The following is a 22,251-nucleotide window of genomic DNA, read 5'->3' as shown; positions in this document are numbered from 1 at the left end:
GTTTATTTTGTGTTAAGGAGTCGCCACCTAATTATTTATGGTGAATTAGGAAACCTAAAGTTTATTAAAGTTATGTTTAAAGTTAACTCTGTTTAAGGTCTGCGAAACTTAATATTCTAGGTAAGGGTTCAATTAGTCTAAAGGGAAGGTATTAGGCACCCTTTAAGACCCATTAACAACGGTTAACCGACCGGACTAAAATTTAATTAGGCTAAGTGTAAATGTAATGTTTAAATGTTTAAGAAAATATCTTATAAGTATTCTTAAAGATATTTAAAGTAAAACGTAGTTTAGTTAAAATAAACTAAAAGAAACAGGACATGTGATGTTTATATGTATTTGAAGAAAAGTGAATTATGCCGACTCACAAATTAAAAGAGTTATTGTAAGATTAATGTTAAATAAGTTTTTAAAAGTTTCATATAAAGACTAATAGTTTAATATATATATATATATGTAAGGATTGTTTTAACAAATATACGTTTGAAGCGTTGAAAAAGAGCTAAAGTGAAAGAGTTATCCGTTAAACTAGTTTGCCTTTTTTATTTCTCAAATGAGTTAGCATTAGTGTCAAATATGTAATGTTTTAAATTTATAAGATAGTAAGAGCAAATCTTGATTCTTTTAACTCAAATGAATATAAATTTGCGCTATTGAAGATCAATTATTCTAAAAAAGTAAATATTATGGATACCATAAATGATTCTAATAATATAAAAAGAAGAAAATGAAACTCTGTGGAATTGATTATTATTAGCTTTCCTTAAATTACTACCCATTATTAAATTAAACTCCACTAATTTGCTAAAGTTCATCTAGATTAATAAACAAAAGTGTTAGTCACACAACACAAATTAAATGCACAAGGATAAAAATAGAAGAGTGAAGAAGTTAAATGGGCTCCAGCCCATTTTTATGACTGCTGTAACTAAGCTACTGTTGGGTTATGGCCCAGTCATTTTGGACTGCTGTGGCTGTCTGTTTGCTGTTGACATTGATTGGGCTTTGGCCCAAATTTTATTTCCTTGTTTGGCTGTAGGTTGGCTGACTTGAAAGAGAAATTGCGTTGGGTTTTAGCCCAACACCGAATGCGGGAGATGACGAGTCGCTTGGACTCGTATGCGAGATGTCATGCATGAAACGAAAAGGAAAGGGTTAGTATACGAACAATAAACGAGTTCAAACATGCGAAATATAACAAAAAATGAAGTAGCAAATTATGTATATACTATGTATATTTTAGTATATCTTATGTATATACATTCATAAGAGTATTTAGAAGGTTAATGTCAAAGATGATGCAAATGCAAGCAAGATGGTGCGGGTACCAACAAGAGCCCTGACAAGTTTTAGCGTAAGACAAAAGGAGGGGTCGTGGATACTGCCACAGTGAGGGAATAAAGTCCATCAGAGATAAAGTAATTTAGGCAAGAGCAGTGGTGATGAGCCAGCGATTTATAATTCAGTTAAAGAGAAATAGGTCATGGCCACATCTACAGAAGTAGATTTAGGGAGGAAGGAAAAAAAAAGGAGAAAACCCCATGCATATAGCCCATCATAGCAGCCTAACACAAACTGTAATAAATCATAGAATTATAGGACACGGGGGGCGAGCTGATTCTGTGGTGATAAACTCACAAGGATAAGCTACAAATATGGAACTAAGGCACTACATACTTCTGAAAGCACTAACTGGTCCATAAGTTAAGGTTCACGCTGTAATGTGCACCTATGATCAAACACGAGTCAAGATGAAATAAACAAGCAGGGTCTGTAACAAGGAAAGCTGGGGCATGATTCCAGATGATCAGAATTTGAAAGAGATGATCAGGGGCAAAGCATATACCAGATCACACTTTGGTTTATGATCAACATTTTCGTTCACAACTATAAAGAAGACCTAAAATGTACATAATTCATAAGCATATTTTAGGCCAAAGTGACATTTAGGCAGGGGAATGCAAAAGCAGCATGAGGCAGTTATCAAATTAAAACCTCTCTTGGCACAGATGGCTTCAAGAAAACACATAAAATTTCGGCTAGCCTTTAGCATGTTCAAGTATTTCATTTGTTTGTAAGTTATTCAGACAGAAGCACATACGCTGGGTCTAGCAGGTTTCAGGTTTCGAATTATGACTAAGCCCCTCAAAGTAGGCTGGATTTTAAACATAAACAAGACTCACGACAAGATCACACTAACACAATGAAATCTGGGCAAAGCATGTAGGTTTCTTAATCATATGTCTTCTAATACATTTAACCTGAACATAACATGCTTGAATGCAATATGTTTAACGATTAATCAAACCATGGGCATTGTCTGAGGCTTCAACATACTATCAAGATAAGAAGGAAACAGGTCATTTGGGAAGGTTTCAAAAGAAGGAGATTAATCAGTTCATAAAGCTAATTAACCATCTAAAATACATATACTTAAACCTGAAGCAGGATAAACTGAACCTTAATTAAACATGATAACTATACTAGTCAAGGCACAAGCATTATGCTAAACTAGTAATAAGATTAACTATACTAAGCATGATCACTAGATTAAACAAAAGAAACAAACAGAAGCCTAGATACTGTGCACGTAACTGAATCAATCTAAAAAAAGACACGATGAACAGAATTGTACAAACAGAGCACAAAAGCACACAACAGTCCAAAACATGCTCAGAATCAGTACTCTTTCAAACATGGACAACACTTGTATATATTTATCATAACCAACAACACCTATATATACACAGATCAATTGGACCGGCTCATAGAAAATACGAAGTAGCAGTGATATGCATGAAGGCAGCAAACTGGAGAATACTGAACAACAGACCAAGCAGCGCATCACATTTAGTGTTCTTCATGTATATATGTCGGATCTTTATCAATTAGGCAGAAAGATCCAATACCAACAAAAATAATTAGATGAAACAAGTTCAGGCTTAAAATCATGTTCGAACAACTAAAAGACACAGATAAAACAGGGCAGTTTGAGTTCTCATACGCAATATACCTGAGATATACACTCTACGGTGTATATATCAGATGTATATCGAATGTATAACTTCTTCTTAGCTTGATAACCCGTTGTATATCCTATGTATATTCAACTTTAAATCGGTTCCAAGTCCTACAAATTCAGTCTAAATACTCAAAACCACAGTATATGACTTTCAAATTATTTCTTAGGAATTAGTATTCTATCCTAACAGCTCCCAAACATTGAATAAGCGATACAACAACAAAGAAAAAATATATAACTACTCAAGACGGCAGAATAACTTAAATTCTTAAACCAAGCAGAAATTAAAGACGATAAGCGATAAATGTGTCGAAGTTCACCTTTTTTGTGCGCAGTGAAGTGGGTATGAGTCTCGGATTCGTACTCGAACTCAGAGAAACCAATTAAAGTAACAAGAGTTTCCAACCAAGAATAGAGTAGTTGTTGGCTGTTCCTTTTCGAGTCAGACTATCTTTTTTAAAATCTGTATTTGTAGGGGGGTTTTTGGTTCCAGATCCATGTCGATGTTAGGATTGTTTTCGTCCCCCCTCAATGATTCCACCCGGATTCTACTAATAAGTTTCATTTTGTACTAAAGAAAAGGAAAAAGAAGGAGCGTATGAGAGAGAGTAGTGTATGACAGAGGCGTGGGGAAACAAGGGTGAGTGGAGAGGAGCGGGTAACGTGGGGGACAGGGGAGACAGAAGTGGCAGGAAAATGAGGAAGGTGGAGAGGAGCGTGGGAGAAGAGAGAGGAGAGGAGAAAGAGAGAGGGGTGAACGACGGTGGTGAGTGGGGAATAGAAAAGGGATTAGGGTTTTAGGGAAATAAGATTTGGGCCGGGTCAGTAATTTAGGATGTGGGCTGGACCGGGAATAATGTGGGATGGTTAATATATGGGCTGGTCCGTTTGTTGGTCCTAAAATGTGGCTCTTTCTTCCTTCAATTAATTTATTTGGGCTTTTAACTTAATAACCAGTACAAAATATATTATGTGAAGACAATTAATAATTAGTATGTAGAAAGTAAAGGGTTTAATAAAGTAAAATTAATTTAACGAGTGAAAATCCTAAAATGAAACGTTGACGAACCATTTAAAAATTTGTGATAAAGTAATACTAGTAATATTGATAGTAAAGTAGTGAAAATGAAAGTAATGATATTACCAGTAGTAGCGGTAAAAATAATAGTGAAAATTAATAGTAGTAAAATAAAGTGTTCAGCTCGTTAATAAATTTAGAAGCTCCAGGAAATAAATTGAAATAAAGGAGGGACAAAATTGGGTGTCAACAGATGCCCCTCTTCGACCGGAGATGATGTAAGAGTCTTCGGGCGAAGAAGTTGACGTAGTAGCTAATTTTGTTCCGACCAACAAATACGAATTTGTAAGGAAATACGATTTTTTTTTTGAAGATATTATGAGGGCAGAAGGAATTTAGGATGTTGGGAAGCGAAGATTGACGGAGTATTGAGAGGTGTTAATGATTTGAAAGGATGTTGGATGAGATGTCATATGTATCCTCGCGGGTCGAAGACAGATGACAACAGTGTTTGAGAATGGACCGTATGTTTATAGCTCCCTAATTATAAATGTGGTGCACAACACACCCCTAAGTAGGACTCTACTAAACACGATGTAAATTCTCCAATAAAAATGCCCCAGTGTTGAGTTATGGAGACACTGGGATATAGGAAAGGATACGAGATTTATGAAAAGAATCGATTGAGTAGAGTCTTGGCAGCGGATATGAAAGAAATTTTGATAACCTACGTATCACATGTTTGTGGACGTAGGTGGAATCGAGTTCGAGAGTAGATCTGTGACCTTTGCTTGTGAGTTTGATATTCCTCTTCAGCAAATTTGCCCCAGTTCACTGCATAAGATAAAGTTCCACGTTGTGTTGCGTCTCCGCAGGTTGTACTTTCTGCCAAAACTGAAATTCATGTCAAAATTAGTAGTAAAGTTGGAAGTGTAAAATTATAAAGAGTGTAAAATGATAGTAAATATGAGTGTGAGAGTGAGGATGAAGCCGTGTTGCTTTTTAATGAAGCAGTGTGGCCAAATGTTGTCTCTGGTTGTCTTCCAGGACTTGAATGAATGCGTGATATATACGCCGAGGATGTAATAATATCTCCAGTTGTATTTGGAGATTTTAATGATAGTAATAAGGCATCCGACTGTCTTCTGGGACTTGATGATAAATGACGTCTGCGGAATTTAAGGTAAAGTCGTTAAAGTAGGTAAAGTGGATGATAAAGTAAAGTAATAAAGTAGGGAGTAAAGTAAGTGTATAGCCGTTTGGATTATGCAGATGAGGCCGTATAGCCATGTGATGTCTCCAGTTGTCTTCGGGGACTTGATGGTATCTCTCCGGTTGTCTTCAGAGATTTGATGATGATTCCCGTAAAGTCCAGGGTAAAGTTGTAAAGTGGATGATGTCTCCGGTTATCTTCGGAGGCTCAATGATAATTCCTGTAAAGTTCAGGGTAAAGTTGTTAAAGTTGGTAAAGTAAATGATAAAGTAAAGGGTAAAGTCGTAGTGTAGCCGTCTGGCTTATGCATGTGAGGATGTATAGCCGAATGATGTCCCCGATTGTCTTCGGTGACTTAATGATGATCCCTGCAAAGTTCAGGATAAAGTCGTTAAAGTTGGTAAAATAAATAATAAAGTAATTGGTAGAGTAGAGTGACAGTGTAGCCGTCTGGCTTATGCATATGAGGCTGTATAGCCGGATGATGCCCCCGATTGTCTTTGGAGACTTAATGATAATCCCTGCAAAGTTCAGGATAAAGTCGTTAAAGTTGGTAAAGTAAATGATAAAGTAATGGATAAAGTAGGGGTAAAGTAAGAGTGTAGCCGTTTGGCTTGTGCAAAAGAGGCTGAATAGCCAAATGATGCTTCCGGTTGTCTTCGGAGATTTAATGTTGATTCCTGTAAAGTTCAGGGTAAAGTGGTTAAAGTAGGTAAAGTGAAATGATAAAAATAACTGATAAAGTATGGAGTAAAGTGATAGCATAGCCGTTTGGCTGATGATGTTGACGGTATCGTGACAGGCTGAATTAATGACGCGTAATCCTGACTTGATTCGTCTTTAACCTACAAAACAAGTATATTTTGTTAATGATGTCATAAAGTTGTTGTGATAAAATAAAATTAAAAGATAGAGTCAGAAATAAAGCCGTTTGGCTTTTGAGGTGAGGCCATAATGAGCCAAATGATGCTTTTTGGCCCTGATTGATAGACTTGACTGTTGATCTCGCGATTTCAGGTTCCTGCATTCAAAGGAAAATTCTTAGTTTGGGACGGGGAAGTTGATTCGTGTTGACTCGAAGCTTGGCGTTGTGGGCGCTCCATTTTTCTTGTTTGTTTGGATCTTGTGATCTCCGTTCAAGCTTTGGTAGATAAACAGTAGTGAATCAATTGAAAGAAAGTATTTCATTTGAAGGGTAGGTATGTAAGTATATGTATAAGGAAATGTAACTATATGTATATAAGTTGTGAAATATGTATATGTAAATGTATGTATATAAGGAAATATATATATGTAAATATATGTATGTAAGTTGTAAAATATTTCTGCCAACTTCAGATTGTGACACTTCTGAAACAATTGAAAAGTCATTTGTCTATACTATTTCCTGTCTGGTGGCCTTAAACTTGTCAATGTCCAACCGTTCTTTTGTCTATATCTTTTCAAAATATGCCCCATTTTTGGGTTCAGAAGGGTATGCTAAATTTATGTTGTGGTGTGACCGAACCTTGTTTAGGTTGCCTACGTATCCTTCCAAAGGAATCAGGTCAGAACGTAGTTCGGAATACATAAAATGGTCTGAAGTTTTCTAATAAAGGGACCGAACCCGATGTGGATTGCCTACGTATCCCACCAAAGGAGCGTAGTTCTGTTATGTAAACGATAGAGATTTGTTGGATTTCTAACTAAACATGACTGAGCCATATGTTACGAATCTCGCCGAGGGAATCAGGCCATATGTAGTTTTCCTTGTATAAGGATTTTTTGGATTTTCTATTATAATACAACCGAACCCTATATGGGCTGCCTACGTATCCCACCTCGGGAATCAGGTCGGAACGTAGTTCGTAAGATTGTTCAAGGAAAAGGTTGCAAACTAGGCTGTCTAATCTAATGTGGTCCTTTGATTTCTTCTTGAATTGCTAGCTTTCAGGCTTATGTTATTGTCTATCGGCTATTTCGGTTTCTTCCGAGTGGGTTCTTGTCTTGTCCTCTTGTTTTTCTTTATTACTCTCTCGAGACGTATGCTATTCGTTCATCTAACGTCACAATCATAGAGTTGGCAGATTTGATAAATAAAGTACAAAATAATAATAGATGATTAAGGAAAATCAGAAATGCATAGATTTTGCGATTAAGTTTTCAAAAGATGAGGCAAAGCAACAAAAGTCTTGAGCATGATTCAAACCTCAATTTTAAAGTCGTGCTATTTCAAAACTACCAAAGAAAAATTGATTCAAACCTCAATTTTTTTTATTTTTTTTTTACATGTTCAAACTACCAAGACTCCTGGAGTAAGAATCCAATTCTTCAAAGTCTCTCCCGGTTCGGCATCACGGATGGTCGGTGTCTCGGTGTCAACATGAATCAACTCTCTTTTTGGGGATATAAGAACATAAAAATGCAAAAATGATGTCAATGTCATTTACCTATCTAGGTAAAGTCATGATCACGTAGAGTCAAATAAGTCATGTAGCAAATAATTCGTCAAATAAAGTCAAACGAATTGTCAAACAAATGTAAACGATTATATCAAACGATAATAACACGTCCTAATATGCATGTGACCTCGTTGTGCCAGAGGTAGGCCTAACATTTGTTTGAAGGGTAAAGTGTGCCATAATACGTCATTCCGTTGCTTTGATTAATTAAACAAATTCTATTTCCCCAAAATAAAGTACAAAAGTAGTGTAATATTTTTTACATGTCAAATGAATAAAACATAAAGTGTTTCCTAATCTAAGTAAAGTAAATACAATTTCCTATGTCTAAATATCAGCTCCGTTTTGTGAAGTCCTTGATCTTCGTCATTTGTTGTACTCCAATGTAAATCCATACCTGTCATAGAGACGTTAGTTATTCCCTCCCTCCTAAAGTTTAATTAATTAAAGCAAGTAGTCAATATTTAGGCACTATTATCCTTCAAACATGCACATAAAGTATGCTTAGTGTCACTTGGGGTCGTGAACCCGCTTGGACGTTTGGGTAAAGTTGTCTAATGAGTTTAATACACCAAGGGTATTAAACCTCCTAGGTCACGAAATGTATGCTCTTAATAAAGGGTGTTGGTTTAGCTCTATCCTAGGTTGACTAAGAGTGAATTTACTGGACGCAAGGTTCCCGAGTGGACAACTCGAGTAAGAAGGCTACGCGGTCCCCGTTATTCGGGCACCCCGCGCATACGCCAACTCTCCTAAAATTTGGGATTTTGAAAGAAATTTGCGGGTGCGCAAAACACACCTCGCGTGTACGTGTGATAGTGTGAATTTCCAGAAGTGGAAGAAATATGAACGGAATGACAATTTATCAAAGCAGTAACACTTAGACAGTTTATATCAAACAACAATTAATCACGCAAACAATTTATAGCATGTAAAACAGTTTAGGCAAAATAGAGTAATTAAGTTAGCACACAAAGCTTAATTAAATCTAAGTCCGTTATGGTTAGAACCTAGGTAGAGTCCCCAGCAGAGTCGCCAAGATGTCATACCCCATTTTAACCGGGTTAAAGTAGAATACAACACATTGGTGATTCATGTTTATGTTTATTTTGTGTTAAGGAGTCGCCACCTAATTATTTATGGTGAATTAGGAGACCTAAAGTTTATTAAAGTTATGTTTAAAGTTAACTCTGTTTAAGGTCTGCGAAACTTAAGATTCTAGGTAAGGGTTCAATTAGTCTAAAGGGAAGGTATTAGGCACCCTTTAAGACCCATTAACAACGGTTAACCGACTGGACTAAAATTTAATTAGGCTAAGTGTAAATGTAATGTTTAAATGTTTAAGAAAATATCTTATAAGTATTCCTAAAGTTATTTAAAGTAAAACTTAGTTTAGTTAAAATAAACTAAAAGAAACAGGACATGTGATGTTTATATGTATTTGAAGAAAAGTGAATTATGCCGACTCACAAATTAAAAGAGTTATTGTAAGATTAATGTTAAATAAGTTTTTAAAAGTTTCATATAAAGACTAACAGTTTAATATATATATATGTAAGGATTGTTTTAACAAATATACGTTTGAAGCGTTGAAAAAGAGCTAAAGTGAAAGAGTTATCCGTTAAACTAGTTTGCCTTTTTTATTTCTCAAATGAGTTAGCATTAGTGTCAAATATGTAATGTTTTAAATTTATAAGATAGTAAGAGCAAATCTTGATTCTTTTAACTCAAATGAATATAAATTTGCGCTATTGAAGATCAATTATTCTAAAAAAGTAAATATTATGGATACCATAAATGATTCTAATAATATAAAAAGAAGAAAATGAAACTCTGTGGAATTGATTATTATTAGCTTTCCTTAAATTACTACCCATTATTAAATTAAACTCCACTAATTTGCTAAAGTTCATCTAGATTAATAAACAAAAGTGTTAGTCACACAACACAAATTAAATGCACAAGGATAAAAATAGAAGAGTGAAGAAGTTAAATGGGCTCCAGCCCATTTTTATGACTGCTGTAACTAAGCTACTGTTGGGTTATGGCCCAGTCATTTTGGACTGTTGTGGCTGTCTGTTTGTTGTTGACATTGATTGGGCTTTGGCCCAAATTTTATTTCCTTGTTTGGCTGTAGGTTGGCTGACTTGAAAGAGAAATTGCGTTGGGTTTTAGCCCAACACCGAATGCGGGAGATGACGGGTCGCTTGGACTCGTATGCGAGATGTCATGCATAAAACGAAAAGGAAAGGATTAGTATACGAACAATAAACGAGTTCAAACATGCGAAATATAACAAAAAATGAAGTAGCAAATTATGTATATACTATGTATATTTTAGTATATCTTATGTATATACATTCATAAGAGTATTTAGAAGGTTAATGTCAAAGATGATGCAAATGCAAGCAAGATGGTGCGGGTACCAACAAGAGCCCTGACAAGTTTTAGCGTAAGACAAAAGGAGGGGTCGTGGATACTGCCACAGTGAGGGAATAAAGTCCATCAGAGATAAAGTAATTTAGGCAAGAGCAGTGGTGATGAGCCAGCGATTTATAATTCAGTTAAAGAGAAATAGGTCATGGCCACATCTACAGAAGTAGATTTAGGGAGGAAGGAAAAAAAAAGGAGAAAACCCCATGCATATAGCCCATCATAGCAGCCTAACACAAACTGTAATAAATCATAGAATTATAGGACACGGGGGGCGAGCTGATTCTGTGGTGATAAACTCACAAGGATAAGCTACAAATATGGAACTAAGGCACTACATACTTCTGAAAGCACTAACTGGTCCATAAGTTTAGGTTCACGCTGTAATGTGCACCTATGATCAAACACGAGTCAAGATGAAATAAACAAGCAGGGTCTGTAACAAGGAAAGCTGGGGCATGATTCCAGATGAACAGAATTTGAAAGAGATGATCAGGGGCAAAGCATATACCAGATCACACTTTGGTTTATGATCAACATTTTCGTTCACAACTATAAAGAAGGCCTAAAATGTACATAATTCATAAGCATATTTTAGGCCAAAGTGACATTTAGGCAGGGGAATGCAAAAGCAGCACGAGGCAGTTATCAAATTAAAACCTCTCTTGGCACAGATGGCTTCAAGAAAACACATAAAATTTCGGCTAGCCTTTAGCATGTTCAAGTATTTCACTTGTTTGCAAGTTATTCAGACAGAAGCACATACGCTGGGTCTAGCAGGTTTCAGGTTTCGAATTATGACTAAGCCCCTCAAAGTAGGCTGGATTTTAAACATAAACAAGACTCACGACAAGATCACACTAACACAATGAAATCTGGGCAAAGCATGTAGGTTTCTTAATCATATGTCTTCTAATACATTTAACCTGAACATAACATGCTTGAATGCAATATGTTTAACGATTAATCAAACCATGGGCATTGTCTGAGGCTTCAACATACTAACAAGATAAGAAGGAAACAGGTCATTTGGGCAGGTTTCGAAAGAAGGAGATTAATCAGTTCATAAAGCTAATTAACCATCTAAAATACATATACTTAAACCTGAAGCAGGATAAACTGAACCTTAATTAAACATGATAACTATACTAGTCAAGGCACAAGCATTATGCTAAACAAGTAATAAGATTAACTATACTAAGCATGATCACTAGATTAAACAAAAGAAACAAACAGAAGCCTAGATACTGTACACGTAACTGAATCAATCTAAAAAAAGACACGATGAACAAAATTGTACAAACAGAGCACAAAAGCACACAACAGTCCAAAACATGCTCAAAATCAGTACTCTTTCAAACATGGACAACACTTGTATATATTTATCATAACCAACAACACCTACATATACACAGATCAACTGGACCAGCTCATAGAAAATACGAAGTAGCAGTGATATGCATGAAGGCAGCAAACTGGAGAATACTGAACAACAGACCAAGCAGCGCATCACATTTAGTGTTCTTCATGTATATATGTCGGATCTTTATCAATTAGGCAGAAAGATCCAATACCAATGTTCGAACAACTAAAAGACAAAGATAAAACAGGGCAGTTTGAGTTCCCATACGCAATATACCTGAGATATACACTCTACGGTGTATATATCAGATGTATATCGAATGTATAACTTCTTCTTAGCTTGATAACCCACTGTATAGCCTATGTATATTCAACTTTAAATCGGTTCCAAGTCCTAGAAATTCAGCCTAAATACTCAAAACCACAGTATACGACTTTCAAATTATTTCTTAGCAATTAGTATTCTATCCTAACAGCTCCCAAACATTGAATAAGCGATACAACAACAAAGAAAAAATATATAACTACTCAAGACGGCAGAATAACTTAAATTCTTAAACCAAGCAGAAATTAAAGACGATAAGCGATAAATGTGTCGAAGTTCACCTTTTTTGTGCGCAGTGAAGTGGGTATGAGTCTCGGATTCGTACTCGAACTCGGAGAAACCAATTAAAGTAACAAGAGTTTCCAACCAAGAATAGAGTGGTTGTTGGCTGTTCCTTTTCGAGTCAGACTATCTTTTTTAAAATCTGTATTTGTAGGGGGGTTTTTGGTTCCAGATCCTTGTTGATGTTAGGATTGTTTTCGTCCCCCCTCAATGATTCCACCCGGATTCTACTAATAAGTTTCATTTTGTACTAAAGAAAAGGAAAAAGAAGGAGCGTATGAGAGAGAGTAGTGTATGACAGAGGTGTGGGGAAACAAGGGTGAGTGAAGAGGAGCGGGTAACGTGGGGGACAGGGGAGACAGAAGTGGCAGGAAAATGAGGAAGGTGGAGAGGAGTGTGGGAGAAGAGAGAGGAGAGGAGAAAGAGAGAGGGGTGAACGACGGTGGTGAGTGGGGAAAAGAAAAGGGATTAGGGTTTTAGGGAAATAAGATTTGGGCCGGGTCAGTAATTTAGGATGTGGGCTGGACCGGGAATAATGTGGGATGGTTAATATATGGGCTGGTCCGTTTGTTGGTCCGAAAATGTGGCTCTTTCTTCCTTCAATTAATTTATTTGGGATTTTAACTTAATAACCAGTACAAAATATATTATGTGAAGACAATTAATAATTAGTATGTAGAAAGTAAAGGGTTTAATAAAGTAAAATTAATTTAACGAGTGAAAATCCTAAAATGAAACGTTGACGAACCATTTAAAAATTTGTGATAAAGTAATACTAGTAATATTGATAGTAAAGTAGTGAAAATGAAAGTAATGATATTACCAGTAGTAGCGGTAAAAATAATAGTGAAAATTAATAGTAGTAAAATAAAGTGTTCAGCTCGTTAATAAATTTAGAAGCTCCAGGAAATAAATTGAAATAAAAGAGGGACAAAATTGGGTGTCAACACCACCAATTAAATCAATGAGAACCTTAACCCTAGCACAACTAGGTCGTGTTTTATTAATCGTAGCCATATCCAATTGTAGAGGTTTACCTACATCAGATGCCAATGAAAACAAGGACTCTCTAACAAAGAAAGTGGGTAACAGTTGTGGGAAGGAGATCTATGCCATTGCTTTCGTAGTTTCTTCTTCCACCTTAAAAGCTGGATCATAAATCTGATGCCTCATCGGATAGTAATATCCATCCTTCGAATGAATGTTATGAACACCTTTAGATGTCATAGTGATGAAGTCTTCAAGTCGCTCCAATCGCAAAAGAACATGACGATGCCTAAATAAACCAACCTTGCAATCACCTTTAATTCCACATTGCTTAGGAATTTGTACTCGTAATTTTTCTAGTTCCGGCCAAGCATGAGAGAACTTTCCCACAACTGCATAATCAAGTTCTTCAATGGAGTTCATGCGTAAAACTTCAACCACAGTCCATGTAACCACTCTCCTTCCATCTTTTATCACTACATGCTTGATTTCTATGGGTTCAACATCAGATTTGGTCGTCTGCATGTTCATATCCATTGGTTGCATGTTAACAAGATTGGCATAAGTTAGGGTTTTGTCTAGGGTTTTACTATTTTTCTCTACTGTAGAAGGATTTGTGTTCGAAACTGAGGAATTTTATAGAGGAAATTGAGATGAAGTTGCAATATCGGTGGTTGGCCGCCGGCCACCATTATGACAATAGGGTTTACTCTCTTTTAGGGTTTTGCATGGAGAGAGAGAGAGCATTTTTTAAATATATTGTTATAATGATATGTCAAGAGGATGTTTGGATAAGCTTTTAAAAAGTAGCTTATAAGTCAAAAGCTAAAAGCCATAAGTTGGTAACACCCAACTTTTGACTTTTGGCTTATTTTGGTACTTTTTTTACTTAAAAGTAAGTTCTTAAGAACACTTTTTATCTTTCTCAAACACTAAAAAATAGAAAATAGAAAAAAAATAAACACTTAAAATAAACACCCAAATCAACTGAAACCGTGTCCAAACGGGCCCTTAGAATTTGTGGAAATTACCGTGCTAACCCCTAAATCACCCATTGAAACAAAAAAAAAAAAAAAAAAAATGAAAAAGGAAGTCAGTCGTTTCTCTTCGAGGTCCGTTTGCGTGTGTTGAAGTGGTGATGAAGGGACGAAAACGCCGCCGCGACCCTTACCCAACCCCAGTACCGGATGATTCTGGGCGCCGTTTTCCAGCAGCCGAAGCCCAAACTCAAATTCACCCATCAGTCATAATCGATGACAGAGAACGGGAGATCGAAACCCTGCTGATGGAGAACCAGCGTCTGGCAGCAGCACACGTGGCTCTTAAACAGGACCTCTCTGCCGTTCAACAGGAGCTCCATCTTCTCTCTTCCACAGCCGCAACCGTCAAAACCGAAAGTGATGCTGAAGTCCGAGAGGTTTACGAGAAGGCAAGGAAGAAGGAATCTGATGTCCGTATAGAGGACGAGCTTAGTGTGGAAATGGCTAGAGTTAGGACAGATATACAGAACCTAAATGCTGACCGCAAAGAGCTTACTGCCAAATTGCACGACATGGAGGATGATCTCCTTAAGGTTCGTGAAGAGTTACAACAGTTTCCTGTAATCAAAGCTGAAATTGAGTCCATGCATAAGGAAGTTCAACGAGGAAGGTAACCTCACTACTACTACTACTACCTATTCTTTTTTTTTTTTAGATTGTTTTTTTATTACATAGGGGCAGGGGAAGGGGATGACAATGTGGGGATTCGAACCCTCACCTTATACTCACCAATAAGGTGAGAGTTCAGGTATCCAACCAACTGAGCTATTAGATCCCTACACCACTACCTATTCCACTCTATGATCTCATTTTTGTTTTTACGATAAATGAACATATAATTCCTTCATCCCAATCTATGTGACACTTGTCGCTTTGCGAGAGCCTAAACTTTGAAGCTAAATTGGATTAGAGTAACTTAATATTTTATGATTAAAATCTATATATTTAAAAAGTACCGTAAGTTGCAATTTTTCTCATATCAATTTGGTGAAAGAATACATCTATCAATTTTTTGGTGAAAGAATACATCTTAAGATGTTGGTCAAAGTTTATGTGGTTTGAAAATCGGGAAGCGAAAGCAAATTAAATCGGAGCTATGCGCCCTCCCTTTGTATGTATTGGATTGTCTTTGGCCTTGACCATTTGTTCTACTTGTAGTCGATCCAGTTATGATAAACAGATAATAATTTTTATTTCTTTCTAGAAAAAGATATTCGTGTTTTATTTAAAAGAGAGAATATTTCAAACCCGGTTTCACCATTATCTAACGGGAACAAAACCTGCCTAAAATAGGACTCTTATAGTACCAAATAGATTGGCAAAACTAGATGCAAGGTTTACATCAGTAAATCGACGGGATATCCTGAGAATTATATTTTATCATGATATAAGAAGCGTGAGCCCTGTCTTAGTGTATCTCAGAGACATGTGAGGAGAGCTGCAATTAATGACGAAATGTGGACATCCTTGTTTGCTGTGGAAGTCATAGTTATATCCAAATTGGAAGCTGGTAATCTAGTGACCTCCTACATAACATATGCGAGCCTTACGTGGACGATTTGGTAGTCTTTTCAAAAGAAAGAACCGACCACATCAAAAATTTACGCAAGGTCTTCGAAAGGTTAAGAAAACATCAATTGAAGACCGCATTTGAAGAAAAAAAAAAGGAACTCGCTAGGCAAACTAGAAGATATATCACTTCACCTTCTCCAATATCATGTGTTACTCTATTATAGCTCAAAAGGTTCTTCGCGTTTGTTTATTAATGAGCAAAACTTTTTGTTCCCTTCTTTAGTATATGATGGATATCACTTTACCTTCTCCAATGTCATGTGTTAACCCTAATTTAGTTCAGATGTGGTTAAAGGTTTATCATGTTTGTTTTGTTAATGAACAATTAAAATATCTATCTATTTATGAAGTGGGAGGAGAACTATGAGGTCTCAGGTTCAAATCCCAGTGGATGCAAAAAACGAGGGGATTCTTCCCATTTGTCTAAGCCTTGGTGGGCAGAGTTACTCAGTAACTGTGCTGGTCGAGGTAGCAGGTACCCATGGAAGCAAGCTTGCCCGGACACCACCATCATAAAAAATAAAAAAATTGTGGTGAGCATGTATCAAAGTCGCATCTCTATGATGTTAATGGACACTGCGACGGAAAATCACATTATAAGTATAGTAAATTTGCTGTGACATGGGCCCCTTTATAGTTTATATTGCCATTTTGGTCATTCTGCATCACATGCTGTTTCTCAGGCTCTCTTACTCTTGTTGATATTTGAGGAGTGCTGTCTCTATGAACAGGGCTGCTATTGACTATGAAAAAAAGATGTATGCCAGCAACCTTGAATATAGTCAAGAAATGGAGAAGCATAAGATTACTATGACTTCTGAAATTGAAAAGCTACATGCTGAGCTTGCAAATGCAGAAAAGAGGGCAAGGGCAGCAGCTGCTGCTGCAGCTCCAAGTAATTCAAACCACCAGTTTGCTGCAGCAACTCCAGGTATTCAAACCACTAGTTTGCTGCTCCTGTAGAGCTTATCATTATTCTCCACTTCATAGTACAGTCAACTAATTAAAATAGAAATTTTGATTTATCCTTTCAGGTTTTACATATTCTGCCGATTATGGAAATCCTGAAACAGGATATGGAGGGAATCTGTACCCTGCTTCTTATGCTGTACGTCAGGTTTGTAATTACATCTCTCTTACATTATCAAATGGTTTTATCTTGTAGTGACTTTTGGTTTGATAGTTTCTGCAACAGTTTACATAAGAAATTCTATTAGAGTGGCAGCAATGAGATGTAATGCTGCATGAGATAATCTCTTAAGTATTTGTTGTTTGCCTGTTGTTCATCCATCATTCGTCTCCTTCAGTGATTTAGACAAGTTAAATCCCTCTACCATGTAAGTTTGCTCTTTGTCCATTGCCTGTCAATGAACTAAGTTAGCATACGCAGAATAGGTGAATTTCCTACTTGTTCACTTTAGGCCCCTGTTTGGCCATAAGAATTATTCACTTTATTCCGGAATTTTTTTTCACTTTTTTCCGGAATCAGTGTTTAGCCAAAAACTCAATAAACTTGTTTTTCAAAAAAATTTCACTTTTTTCACTTTTTTACAACTACATTTCACCAAAAACTACAATTTCAAAAACTATGGCCAAACACAACTCCAACTCCAACTCCAAAATTCCAAAAAAAAAATTTGGTATCTATGGACAAACGGGGCCTCAAAATGTATTCTTTTTCCACCCAGATTCAATAATTTCCTTCTTCCTCTCATTTTGGTTTTTACTTTGTTCTGTTGGATGTCGGGACAATGATAGGCTATCTTCTATGCTTCTTGGTATGAAGGCGTTTTAAGTAAGGTTGAATCCATCGGGAGACACCTGTGGTTGACAACATCTTTCACTTAGACACCTCAAGTAAACAGTGTTCCATTTAGACACCTAGGGTAGGTCCCGGCTGTGAAATTTAGACACTTTTTACACATTCTCAAAATCAGCTTAAGCTTGCCAAGTGCCTTCTCCGTGGAAAACTAAACGAATTCATATGCGACACGTGGAAATTTTATTTAAAAAGAACCTCTTTTTTATTTATTTTTCTTTAGAATCTCTATCCCCTAGAACCCCCCCCCCCCCCCCCCCCCCCGGGGGCCTTCTTGTGCTTTGTCTTCGATCCCTTCTTCCTGCCAATCTTCACCTAGATCCCCACCATTATCACCGCCACAACTTTTCTCCCTTTTTCTTTGTTCCATTTTTTAAATTTTTATTTCAAAATCGCTCCTGCATTTTAATCCCTCCCTTTCTTTCTCTTTCTTTTTCTCAGAATGTCATTCTCCCTTCCCCATCTCTTCTTGCTCCTTTCTCACTACCAACCTTCCCCTAAATCTCCACTATTAACACCAGCACATCTTTCTCCCTCCTTTTTTTTTTTTTTTTGGTCATTGACAAATATAGTTAAAAAATTGAAACTAGCAAGAAATCAAGTAGGTAAAACTCTATGATTTTCTGTCATAAAAATAATAAAAAAATTAAAAAAAAAAAAAAAAAAAAACACTATGATTTTCTTAAGGTACTGTGCTCATGGCTTTTGCTCAATCATGGGTTTGTTTTCTTTTACTTGTGTTCACCCATCAGTGTTGATTTGACCAATACAGTAAAAACTTGTTTGCTAAGGTTCTTTTCCTGGGTATGGTGGCGAAAGAGGAAGGAAAGGAAAAGGAAATGTGGTGATAACAGAGGTCATGGGAATGGCGGATCGGAGGAGCTGAGAAAATAAAGAGATGAGAAAAAAAATTCAAGGAAAAAAATGAGCCTCTCATGCGCCTAGATTGGATGTATTACACTCACGGTGCCATGTTAGCGAAAAATGTCTTAATGACACAGTCGGGCCCTACCCCAGCTGTCCAAATAGAACAAGGTTTAGTTGAGGTGTCTAAGTGAAAGATGCTGCCAACCACAGGTGTCTCTTGATGGGTTCAACCTTTAAGTAAAGATGGTCATGTTGAAGATGACCATAACACACTTTTGAGAATAATTTCTTTTATCATCAAAAAGCAACAACTCCCAAGGATCCTTTATATATTTGCTTGATTGGTGACGATTGTTTCCATTGTCATTTTCGGTCTTCTTTTCCCTTTTATTCACTTCACTAGCTTTACATCAGGAAATTAGACCATCCTTTGTAAAGAAAAACTTAGGAAATTAGATCATCAGAAATGATTTTACGTGAGAAAGATTTTCATGATACACATTGACTTGTGATGGTTGCTTTGGAAAAAGAAAAAAAGATGCCATTGCTGAAATGATACCTTGGGACTTCTATGCTTATAATGATATCGTGCTTACCTTTGGCACTTCGGAGAAGCAAAAATTAGTATAGAGTTTCCTACTCTAAAGGCTACTAAACCGAACCATTATTTAGTTGGTTCAACCTGTTTTGATCAATGACACTTCCCTCCCTACCCTACAAAGAGGAGCGGAAGTAGTAGCACATGCCAATTGCTATCTAATTGCAACTCAAGCTTTGTCCAAACTTTAAATGAGCTATGATACAACTGTCCTATTTTCAATAATGGTGTAATGTTGCAGGTTCAGGGCAGTACTGATGCAGCCACCCAATATGTTCCAGGAGCCATGTCATATGGTTCACATGGTCCTTACGACATGACACAACCCTATGTACATCAGTAGTTTGTGGTTGGAAACTGAAAAGCTTCTGTTGGATCCCAAGCACAAGTAAATGTGTCTTAACTTTCATGAGAATAGTGGATTCTTGACGAAGCACAGGTCAAATAATTATTCTTGGTGCACGAATGCTAATCTGGCTTGCAGCAGTCATCTTGATTGCAGGCTCATAATTCAGATAATGACAGTTCTGGTTCATTCTGCAAATCTCTTTCCCTTACTCCGGCTAGTAAATTAGCTGGATGCGGGATATAAACCTATTTAGTCCTTTAAATTAATTTCAGTCAGGATTTTAGAGACTTGGATAGCAAATTTAGAATTAACTAGGAACCTGTAAAGCATATTGATCAAATCGTTTGTCAAAAATTTTCATCTTTAGCTTTGAATCACACTTTATTTTACCGCTACCGAGCACGGCACCAAATAAGTTCGAAGATGAAGATCGAAGACAGGAAATAATGTAATGGCCATACGAAAACCGTTTTCAAAATTTGTTTTCCATTACACCGGAATAGGGAAAGGGGAAGGGGAAAAATGTAGTGGAAACTAATTTCACATTTATTGTAGGAAGGTTACATAATTTACCTCCTAACCTTTAGGTCAGATTTCTGTGCCACCTCTCTAATACAGTTAGCCCGTCACACATCAAATGTTTTCAGTGTCTCCTCCAGTAGTTTTTGGTCCATTATTGTTCAGTAGTTAGCTAAGATCATGCCACGTCATTTATATCAAATCGATGGCTGCTATTTTTTTTATACTAAAATACAAATAATATGCAATGATCATGCCACGTCATTTATATCAAATCGATGACTGCTATTTTCCTCTTTCCAACCTCTCTCCTCTGTTAGCTTCATACCCAGCTTTCCTACCTTCCTTCACTTCATCTTTTTGTATCATATGCAGCTATCGCTTCATTCTTGTTCATTGCTTTGAAATGGGTAAAAGCTTTATTTGAAAGATAATAGATCATTGCATAGTTAATAACATCATTATTTGAAATCCTTCTTCTTAAAAGCAAAAATTAGATCTTTTTTGTTCCAAGTTTTGAAGCCTGAGTTTGTGTTATCATAGTGGAAGGATAACATTTTTACGGGTTAGTGGTTCATCAGCAGTAAGTATTTTATGCAAACAAATGAAGCAATAAAACAATGGTAATGGCAGCGACCCCCCCCCCCCCCCCCGCCCCCCCCCCCCTTTTTTTTTTTTTCTTTTCTTCTCAATAATCTTAAGTTTGCACTCCTTGTTAATCGTAATTTAAATGTCCCACCAACCTCTTTGAACTTGTTCTCCATTACAAAGCTAGGCTGCTGATTTCTAAAAGAAGACACTGGGCGCAGTTTTGTGAGGTCTTTGGAATGAAGCTAACAGAGGAAAGAGATTGAAAAAAAGAAAAAATGATAGGGAACTATTATTTGTATTTTAGTATCAACAAATAGCATCCATTGATTTTATATAAATGAAGTGGCATAATCTTAGCTAACCATTGAACAATAATGGACCAAAAACTACTGGAGGGGATCCTAACCCCTTTTACTACCCGACACTTGCATGTTGTACCCACAAGGGGTGAATGAATGCAAAAATTTGTCTAAAACTTGGTATAAATGTCACGTGTCCTTTCTCATCTTCAAATTTTTGAATCTTCTTTTCTTACAAAGTTGCACCCCTTTCTTTCCCATCTAACAAAAACATCTCCGACAACTAAACCTTTCCTAATACACCCAAAAATTTGCTTTTGAAGGTTAACTTATAAAGGTTTTGCTTATTATAATTGCTAACTACATAACCAGTGACCTCTAGCAAAGAGGTTAGATGTTAATTGATGACCTCAAATATTAATTTCCTTCTCTGAAGATCCAAAAAGTTTCATGCATCGGAAATATGTTTTCTTCGCTTCACAACTCTATTTTGAAGTTATGAGTGGAACTGTGGAAAACCCCAATCTACTTTTCTTTTTGATGAATATACCAAGTTAAAATCACCGATTTTAGGAGTATGCATAATGCCATGATAGATCTAGGGTAATGAGTTTTAGTTGATTTGATGTATGAAACTGAAATTTTCTTCTTTCATGGAAAAATTAATCAAAAATCGCAAGGCATCAAAATCTTCATGTTTCTGACAGCAGGACCAGTAGAGGAACGAGTAGTTTGAAATTGGAAGGAAGGGCATAGTGATGGTCGCCAGAAACATTTCTCGGCACTATGACGAATTCTTTTTGGTAAGATGCAGCCTAGTAAACATAAGAACGCGAGCATGCTAAAACATTGAACTGAGAGTCACCACAGGACAATAGGTCAAGGTGATCGGCCTAGGACCTTCCTTCATACTAATCATATGGTGAAAGAATCAGAATCTAAATTAGTCAGATCAAATGGTACTCCCCATAAAAAAAGATTTGAACAGAACTTATATATCAGAATTGTTTTGTCACGACCCAATTCCCTCAAAGCTGTGATGGCACCTGCCTATTTCAAGCCCATGTAAACCAAAGCTCTAAACAAACACCACAACACCACCGTAGATCTCCATTAACACCATCATAGATCTCCATTCTCATCGGCAGGAGCTCGCAACCATTATACATATTTCATACCACTTTTATATAGCTTTATACAAGAAATTGTGAACTAAATTCTAAGCCCTAATTGAGATTCAAAAATGTATTAAAGTTGTATGATACTTATATGTGTGTCGGATAAATCCGGCAACTCATCTCCGATCTCGAGTCGAACTCAATCGATGTGCAAACACGAGCGGCATCGATTTGGCATATGTAACTTATGGCTTCGATTTGAATTTCATGTAATTATGTTTCATTTTTTTTTCTTCCGTTGAGCTACACTTCTGTTATTCCTAGCTATTTGATGTAATTCGTTCTTCTTTTGTTAGTTAAAGAGTATCAATTGGATATGTGGGTCTATGTTAGTAT

At 36.5% G+C, this 22,251-nt stretch overlaps 1 protein-coding gene across 2 annotated transcripts; it reads left to right on the top strand.

Annotated features, from left to right (window-relative positions):
* Positions 1 to 14,158: 14,158 nt before the first annotated feature.
* On the top strand, positions 14,159 to 19,694 carry LOC132630952 (protein FLX-like 1). 2 transcript variants are annotated; one of them, XM_060346532.1, is made up of 4 exons: positions 14,159 to 14,733; positions 16,427 to 16,626; positions 16,730 to 16,812; positions 18,306 to 18,713. In XM_060346532.1, exons 1-4 carry the CDS (start codon positions 14,222 to 14,224, stop codon positions 18,360 to 18,362), a joined length of 852 nt encoding a protein of 283 aa, XP_060202515.1. In that variant the 5' UTR covers positions 14,159 to 14,221; the 3' UTR covers positions 18,363 to 18,713. The 2 variants fall into 2 exon arrangements, with proteins under 2 accessions (XP_060202515.1, XP_060202514.1); XM_060346531.1 differs by lacking the exon at positions 18,306 to 18,713 and adding an exon at positions 19,221 to 19,694 and having other exon boundaries at positions 14,160 to 14,733.
* Positions 19,695 to 22,251: the final 2,557 nt, after the last annotated feature.

This window comes from Lycium barbarum, chromosome 3, assembly GCF_019175385.1.
Source record: "Lycium barbarum isolate Lr01 chromosome 3, ASM1917538v2, whole genome shotgun sequence".
Lineage (NCBI taxonomy): Eukaryota > Viridiplantae > Streptophyta > Magnoliopsida > Solanales > Solanaceae > Lycium > Lycium barbarum.
Note: the sequence above shows the minus strand (reverse complement) of the source record. Positions and strands in the feature narration are given on the sequence as shown.